This window comes from Condylura cristata, unplaced genomic scaffold, assembly GCF_000260355.1.
Source record: "Condylura cristata isolate star-nosed mole 26May11 unplaced genomic scaffold, ConCri1.0 scaffold00056, whole genome shotgun sequence".
NCBI classification, from domain to species: domain Eukaryota; kingdom Metazoa; phylum Chordata; class Mammalia; order Eulipotyphla; family Talpidae; genus Condylura; species Condylura cristata.
The window spans coordinates 588717-598026 of NW_004567157.1; the positions used below are offsets into that span (position 1 = coordinate 588717).

The 9310-nt window shown below is 44.7% G+C and overlaps 1 protein-coding gene across 1 annotated transcript in view; it reads right to left on the reverse strand.

Moving 5' to 3' along the window:
* The window catches only part of LOC105854557 (endogenous retrovirus group K member 19 Pol protein-like), a 9593-nt gene extending 4774 nt beyond the window's left edge, over window positions 1–4819 (reverse strand). The window contains 2 exon segments of the mRNA XM_012734437.1: window positions 620–752; window positions 4674–4819. Coding sequence (XP_012589891.1) covers window positions 620–752; window positions 4674–4819 — 279 coding nt within the window.
* Between the last annotated feature and the right edge of the window lie 4491 nt (window positions 4820–9310).

Sequence of the window (9310 nt, forward strand, 5' to 3'; positions counted from 1 at the left end):
TTTCTCCTCCTGGGGCAGCTTGCCTGAACCAGGCAGCCGCCTGTGTGGCTAAGACAATCCAGTTATAAACTGAATGTTGCTCAGAATATTTTGATATTATGTTTATACAAAAAGGGAGGTCATAACATAAGTTAGCAGTGGACAGTCTGATTTTTCAGAACTTATCCCGATCCACCTGGAATCTGTCAGACAATGGACGTTGCATAGCTTGTGTCATATACCCTTCAGTGTTCTGGCAAATTCAGTGACCTTTTGTATTTATCTATTTACATCTTCTCTGTTAGGGTTAAATACCATATCCATTCCTGTGTTATATGATGCTACACTGTAAAATAATGAGTTTCAAATTTTAGTATACTCTGTTCTACAAAGACAAGCACCAGCCTTTATATTTGTCACACCCAGTACTTCCATCAGTACCTCCTTCATTGACCAACAAAGTCTGAGTTCACTAACCATAGAATGAATGAACAGCTGTAGGAAGTAGGACACTCCTCACCTTAATATCTCCCAACTTTTACAGCTGCTCCCTCCTTGCTTTCACCTTTTCTTGGTCCACAACTTATCTTCATCTATATGCCAAAGCCATTAATCCCCAGGCAGCAAAGGATACACTAACCATCTCAGTAGCAAATTTCCTGGCCCTTTTCCCCCCAGTTTTTAGGTGTCCACTAATTGGATACTTCAGGTAAAAATTTAATGAAGTTAAATACTCAGCCTGCACTCCAGGTCCAGCAGGCAGGTTTGAGAGGCTGTAATAGAAAAGGGAATTATAAGGCTGGCTTATGTACAAGGTCATAAAACCAACCATCAACACCAGGAAAACTAGATCAGCTCTAGGAATGCACATGAAGGGCCAAGACATGTCCCTGCGTCAAAGCCAGAACCCAAGACCAGGCATCCCAGCAAATAACTGGTACAGATTGGCATCCCAATGAGTCATAGGGCAAGTAGATTGCTTCCAGGGTCATAATAGAATAAGAAAAAGAATGAGGGATAAGGAAGGCTCCAGAAACAAGGGCAACAAACCCCCAAAGTTGATTAATGAGGACATTCCCAGAATGTCCTGGGCAACAGGACATTCCTGGACAAAGGTAATAAAAATGTATTCTAAGATTAGGGCTGTAAGTGCTGAGATGCAAAATGTAATTCTGGGCACAGAGACATTAAGACAGCATGAGGGAGACTGATGAATAATAGGAATAGAAAGGCTGAAGGGGATGTTACTAGGTCAGGAACATTTTCACACAAGGAGGTAGTGTTAGAAGGGATTCGTGTAAGCTATTAATCAAGTTATGGAAACCAAGACCCTTAGGCCTCAATACAAAGATCAGGAGGCACAACACCTGTAACAAGATGGTCCTTAGGAAAAAGGGAGGTTCCAGATTCCCTGCTTCACCCAAAGGAGAGTAGAGATGAACAGAGAAGTATCTGGAGAAAAGACTGATGAGGAAACAGAATGGAGAGTTAGAAGGAAACCTGAGGGAGGCACATGGAACAGAAAGACATGTGAAGAAGTAGCTGTTGTTTCTTGGCCCTGGACTGGTTCAGAGAGATGTGGGGGAGAGACCAGTGGGTGAAAGTTCTGGCACAGTAAAGAGGACACAAAAAGTTAGTAGGTCCAGTAAAACCAAAAGTAGGTTTATCTCTGTGCTCTGGGGTGAGGTTCAATTGACCCCAAAGAGAGTTGGGGTGAGAGAACTCACACTGAGGAAAGGGTAAAAGGAGTTTTATAGACCTAGATAGAGGGGAGAAATGGCTAGGTAGAAAAATATTGACAAGGAACTGGAATTTATTTTTCTGTCCAGGCTTGTGTTAACTGGTGGTGACAATAAGTTATTATAAGCTTTTTACTCCCAAATATCTACTTCTGCTGGGGCAACTGCTCCTTCCGTAGGCCTATGTTTGTCTGGTGCCTGAACCTTAATATTCAGGCCTTTTGGTGATAATAGGGTGAAGACTCATCTGACTGCTTCCTGCTGACAGGGGTCGAAGTGGGGCAGGGAGGCTGGTTTGTCAGGGAGACCATTTTGTTGGAGACATGGAGAGGACTGTGGAAGATGCTGATAAGGGTGGAGAAGAAACTGATTAAAGGACTGGAGACTCATTTCAGAAATGTGGGGTTGGAAAAACCTGAGAAGACAGGGAGCAAACATAAAAAAAAAAGTCATAATTATTGGTCCCACCTGTGGGAGAATCCATGTCAGGAGTGAGAATGTGAACCATAAATCCAAAGGTATGGAGTGTAGGTTAAAGAGTTGAAAGGGTCATTAAGATTGGTGGTTTGTGTGAGTCCCATGCCAATTCTGGACTGGCGAAGTGCAAAGATTGAAAGAGATCTGTATAGTTTCAGCTTAGTTGTGTTGGGACAGAAGGCACTGCCTAACAGGTTATCATTGGATTCTAATAGTATTTGGGACTGCAGGGCATGTTTGGTTGTTTCTTTGACTATGTGTGGAGAAGAGAAGTAGGGAATAGACCAGGAAAGCAGACATTTCTCTGAGACTTGCTAAAGCATTGTTTTGGTGAATCTCACTGTGTTACAGGTGTACTTATCAGTAGCTGCAGTTGGAGCATGGATAGATGATGCCAGTGGTTGAATCCCTGGACTTCACACCCAATGGTGTGGTGAAGATGACCAGATATGGGCTTGAAAACCTGAGTTGGAGGAACAGGGAGTATAGTTAATTCAGTCTGTGGTTTAGGTCCATTCCCGGGACATCCTGCCACATGAGTCCACTGGGCTCAGAGGGAGATGAGTGGGACTGGATGGCAGTGCATGCATCAAAAGTGAGGAAGACAGAGTTCAGTTGAGGAGGTTTATTTTGTCTTTCCTTGTGTGCAACCTGGAATTTGTATTTTGGAGGGGATAGAGAGTTTACAGAGAAAACTAAAAGTAGGACAGAAAAAGAATAGCATTCAATCTGGGTGGGATGGAAATCACAGGAGGTTCCTTAGAGTCAGAGTTCTCCAAAAAGTTCCAGGGTTTGGATGGGATTCAAGATCAGAGGAAGCTGGTTCAGACAGAGGTCTTAGAGGAGGTTTGAAAGGAATGAAATACAACTGGCTTTAACTATTAAGGAGGACACAAACTTAAGAGCAAGTAACCAAGACTAAAATTTCCAAATGTGTTAAGTGTCTTCATATGGTCCCTGACCAGAGTCAAACAGTTTAAGAATATTTGAGTTCTTACGGTAGATGAAAAATAAATTAGTTTGGTTTTCATGTAAGTACTGAGATTAAGCTTAGCCAGTCATTCTAGCACATAATATTTTTTTAACCTCTCTCCTACCTTTAAATCTTTCCTTTATCTTCTTGACCTTCAACATTTTCTTTTACCTTCTTTTTTTAAAGTCCTTTAAAATACTTATTTCCAGCATATTTCTTTCTTATTTAACACACACCTCACTTTACTTGACTATGAGTCATGACAGATTTTATCTTGAATATTTTTTTCTAAAGAAGACAAGGCATTTACTGGAAGAAGAGTATCCCCTCTCCAAGGGGAAAAGATAAATAAACCAGTTTTTCTGGAAAGACACTTCATCAGAGGTTTAGATAAAGAACTTACAAACAAGTTTCTTTGTTAACATACACCAGGATAAACAGAATAGGCAATATTGGGGTTAAAAAGGTGAGTCTGGAGCAGCTGAGCTCAGGAAAGGAGGACAGAGAAAGCATGATGGTCAAGGAGGTCTTGGAGAGAGGGTAAGGATAGGACCTGAAGGGGTTGACAATTCACTGTTCTGATAGATAGGCCCCTGTAATGTATGTGTCACTTCCTTTTGGACAGAGAAGGCGAAGGGCCTGGGCCTGTGAATGAAGAGATTGAAGGGATGTTGTGGGTTGGGAAGAGCTAGGGAGTGATGGAAATGAGAGTCAGCTGCAGCAAGATCCACAGGCACAGATGCCAGACACAAATAGAATCCAGGCATTTGGATAGATAGGCAACTACAGTCACGGCAGGGCCAGGCTGATAGAAGGGAGAGAAGAGTTTTTATAGGCCTAGGTAGGGGGTAAGAAACAGTCAGGTGGCCGCTTTTATCTCTTCCCCTATGCACGGCAGCAAGGGTGGTGGTCGTCTGAACAGGATCTCAAATGGAGAATGACCAAGGGTTACAGGTGTGCACCATACCTACAAAAGGACTAATGAGAGAACCTCAACCCAGTTTAAGCCAGTTTCCATGACAAATTTGGTAAGTGTCTCCTTTATCGTCCAATTGATTCTGCCCGGAATGCTGGGGTTGGTAGGCACAGTGTAATTTCCAATCAATCCCTAACACTTTCGCTATCCTCTGTGTGATCAGGTTTACAAAGGCTGGCCCATTGTCTGATCCTTTACTAAGAGAAAATCTAACCCGGGGTATAATCTCCTCTACCTTTTTTTTTTTTTTTTTTTTTTTTTGCTACTACCCTGGATGTCTCATGTTTTGTTGGGAAGACTTCCACCCAACCTGTGAAGACATCCACCCACACCAGCAAATATATATATATATATATCCACATTTTCTTGTTTTGACTTCCGTGAAACCCACTTCCCAATGTCTGCCGGGACCCAGCCCTCTATACCTCTTGAGGAGGTCTCCTTTAGCCACTGCTCTTCCCTGGTTTACCGGTATACATGCCGTGCAGTGTGACACAATGTCTTCCACCAGGTCATTGAACCCTCTCACCCTGTAGTGGTGCTCAGCATGTCTTTCATCTTCTTTTGTCCCAGATGTGTTGGCTCGTGAACCTGTTTCACCAGTTGCTGTGCTGCTGTCCCTGGGAGAAAGATTCTTTCTTGTTCATCCTTAAACATACCTTTTTGTTTATACATCTCCCCTTTTATTAGGGCAGAGGCCGAATCCTCAGCTGCATACGGGAGTGGGTGTGGAAGATTGCTGTGGGAGTGCCACAGGGAATGATCACCATGAGAATAGCAGTGTCTTTAGCTGTGGAGTCTACAAGGTGGTCACCAAAGTTAAAAGGTGAAGATCCATTTTGATGAGCAGGACAAATGTATGATGTCCACTCTTGTAGGCAGTCAAACCGCTTCCAGGAGAGCCAGGATAGCCTCTTTATGTCAGACAGTCTTACCAGTAGTAGTGAGGAGGGAAAGCTCACGGTAAATGGCTCCATGGACATGGACTGTGGTAAAAGTGTAGCAGCTATCTTTGTAGATGTTAACGGCCAGTTCTGCCCCCATAGACAGGGCCCGCGTTAGAGCTACCAGCTCAGCCAACAGGGTAGAGGTGCCCAGGGGAAGGACAAACTTCATAGGACCTCAGTTTCAGAGCTAACTGCTGCACCATCTTACCGGGTCCCATTACGGACTAACTGCTACCATCAGTAAATAAGACAAGATCTGGATCTTTAAGCGGGACATCCATCAAGTCCAGCTGGAGGTGTTGGAAGGCCTCAAGAATCTGTAGGCAGGAGTGGAGGATTGTAGAACCCTTGGTAGACAGGAGAGTAGCTGGATTTAGAGCCTGCGGAGGCATAAAAGTGAGCCTCAGCTGGTCTAACAGTAGAACTTGGTACTGGGCAATACGAGCTTTTCACAGCCACCAGGAAGGAGGTGCATATAAGGTTGCCAGAACATCATGGGGTCCTGTTATAGTAATAGTCTGTCCAAATGTGAGCTTGTCATTATCACACACCAAGATTGCCACGGCCGCTATCTGGCGTAAGCAAGCCGGCCAGCCACCTACCACGGGGTCCAGTTGTTTGGAAAGTAGGCAACTAGATGGGGCCATGGACCCAACTGCTGAATGAGGACACCACAGGTCACTCTGTCTGTTCATCTACAAAGAGCCAAAAGGGATTGGTGGGGTCAGGCTGTCACTGCACCTCCTACGGAGTCTGTATGAGCAATCATGCGGACGTTGGCTCATAGTTCAAGGAACAGGGCATGCAGAGGGGCATCGTGATATTTTGGAGCCTGACTTCCTGCTTGCTGAATTCTGTTCTTAATAATGCTTTCAACCTGTTAATGTTTCTTTCTATAATGATGAGCTTACCAATGCCAGTAGTGAAGTTAGTAATTTTGGGACAGCATATATTCTGGGAAAGAGGCTTTGACATCCACCCAGGGAAAGTAAGGGAATGTTTAAGCTTCCAGAACCAACAGGTGAGCCTACCCCATATACAAGACTTTATTATAAGGGACAAAGTATAGTTAATGTAGAAGGACAAAGAGTCAGGTGGTTGAGTCTTAGCTTTTGGGAAAGATTAAAAAGTTCACCTCCTCCTTGGTGCACGTTAAACAAAGCACAATAAGAGTATATTTTAAAACAATACAATGTCTCTACTATTTGTTTAAAGTTACTGAATGGCAATGATATAGAGACTATGTAGCAGAAAAACATAAAAGACTCTTTGAACAAGGCAACAATAGGGAATGTAATTAAGATTTATTAGATATAATGTACCATACAGATAAATGACCACATTCACCCATGTCTCACACCAGTGACCACTATTTGATGATCCCAGTAGATTGTCACCCCCTTTCCCACCCACTTCTAAGAAAATGTAATGCATCACCTTATACTGTTCTGTTAAATATGTAATTAAACGCTGATGTAATCATTATTCTTGTCAAAAAATACCGTATAAATGCAAAAGTTTGCTTCTCCACATTACATTCAGATATGCACTCTTGAAGTCGTGTCTATCATTCATTTTGCCGAATCCTTATCCACCTCCCTTTGAGACACTCATCACTCTGAGGTCCAGTGCTCCCCACTGTACCAGTCTGCGGCATCAGGCAGACTCAGTGCAGGAGGAGAGGTAAGGGCAGCCATGAGAGCGAAGAAGGCCTGTTCCTGGGTCAGCCCCCAATGAAAATCTTGGCCACTGTTTTTAAGAGGTCATACAAGGGAGCCGCCAGCTGTGTAAAATGAGGTATCCAGAGGCGACAATAACTAGACACTCCCAGAAACTCATGGACTTGATTGGGAGTGGTAGGCTGTGGAATAACCAAGATCGCTGCCACCCATTAGGCCCCTAAATACTGCTTAACACCTTTTAGTTTTTATCAGAGGAAAGTCACCTTTTCCTTGCAGATTTGCACTTTTTTTTTTTTTTTGAGACATGGTAGCCCAGGGCACAAAGTTTGGTGAGGAGGCCGGTGGTCACTCCTATGTACTTACCTTTAGTGGCAGCGGCCAGGAGAATGTCATCCACTTATTGGAGAAATGTGATGTCATGGAGTTTTTTTCTGAAGGTGAACAAATCTGATTGCAGGGCCTCACTGAAGAGAGTAGGGGAATTTTTGAACACCTGAGTCAGGCAAGTCCGGGTGAGCTGAAAAACAGTGCCTGATGGGGGAGGGGGGCTTCCACTCAAAGGCAAATAAGGGCTGACTGACCGGTGCCAACAAGATAGAGAAGAAGGCATCCTTTAAATCTAAAACTGTGTAGAAGGCATGGGCCAGTTGAAGAAGACTAAGCAGAGTGTACAGGATTGGAACAGTGGCGTGGAGTTCGAGCACTCATTGGTTGACTGTGTGGAGGTCCTTGGCTGAGTGGAAATTCTTTCCCTCCAGCTTTTCAATGGGCAGTAGAGGGGTGTTCCATGGAGAAAAGCATAGTACTAGGACATCCCCCTCCTGAAAGTGATCAAAGTGTTTTTGCAATACCCTCCCTCGCTGTCTTAGACATGAGGTATTGAGGTACTTGTACAGGAGTTGCTGAGGGCTTAAGAGACACAACCACGGGATACACTTAAGTCACCAGCCACAGGGGGTTATCCTCTGCCCAAACTTTGGGGACCACCTTTATGAATTTAAGAGAGGAGACTCCTCTTTCGGAGATGTCTGGAAAAGCAAGGCTTCCTCCACTAAGGAGAGGGTTACAGTCAATGCCAGAGAAGGGTTTGGGGAAAGTTGTGAGTCCCCAACACAGACCGACATGCCAGAAGTGTAAAATTTCAATGAGGCTGTCAGTTTATGCAACAGGTCTCGGCCAAGAAGTCCGGGGCATGGGCAGTTTGGCATAACCAAGAAAGAGTAGGTGAACATCTGTTTGCCCAAGTTAACCTCCGTGGAGGTTGTCCACTCACACCGCTCTGTATCAGTGGCTCTGTGTACCATGGTTTGGGTTCCAGAGCGGGGTCTTGCATCACTTTTATGAACAGAGAGAGTGGATCCTGTATCAACTAGGAAGGTCTTAGGAACACCCACAAGGAAAGCTGTACCAAGGGTTCAGAGGGGCCCACTGAACCCAGGCCTGGTCAGTATGATTCATGGAGGTTTAAAACCTTAGTCGCATGAACACCTGCCTGTTCTGTACCCATGGGTGTGTTTCCTTGGGGACAGTCCCTTTTCCAATTGTCTCGCTGTTTGCAATTGACACACTGGTCCCTCCCTAGTGGGGGACGTTTTCCTTGCCCTTGTGGGCTGGTATGCTTTTAGTGAGGACCACACTCCATGGCATCTAAGACAGCTGCAACCACCTTAGTTATTTTTCTTGGCCTGAATTACCTCATAGAATCCCTGTTATTGAAAACCCTCTGGGCCACCGCTACCAGTTCAGACAGGTTTTAACTTTCAAAGCCCTCTAGTTTTTGTAGTTTTTTTTTTTCCCCCAAATACCAGGAGCCAATTGGGAAATGAAAGCCATATTAATAGTCCACATTTTCTAGTACCTCCAGGTTTATTGGTGTAAAAGTACAGTAGTCTTCCATTAAATGGTCCAGAAAAACAGCCAGGCTCTCAGCCGGTTCTTTTGCCAAATTTGTTGGTGCCTAGCAGCCATGCAGAGACCTCCAAGGTAAAACTAGTGATACTGGGAAAGTGCCCTCCTACTGTCCACTGTGTTTGGGTCCCAGTTTGGCTACTGCATCAGAAATCCATCTTCAACTCGAGTTGCATCTTCAGAAGGTTGGTCATTAGTGCCCAACACCTGGCGAAGACCTTCCCTGGGAATGCGTTCTCACTCCTCTGCACTAAACAGGACCTGAAGTAATTGTTGACAGTCATCCCAGGTGGGCTGGTGAGTTATAAAGACAGTCTCCAAGAGGTAGATGAGAGTCTGGGGTTTTTCTGAAAAAGGAGGGTTTTGGAGTTTCTGATTATAGAGATCACTAGTGGAGAAGGGTACATTAAGTTAAGAAGGGGCACCCGCCATCATAGAGTGGTGAACCTCGCCGCAGCAGGAGAGCAACGGGGTAACCCACCCGCAATGTCCACTCTTCCCCACTCTCCTGCGTTGAGGAATGGGGGAATCTCCTGCCGACCTGAGTGAGGTCAGAAATCTCAGACCTGACCAAGTGTGGGCCGGACTTAGGGCAGGTTCAGGTGACCTTGTGGCTGAGAGATCTGCTA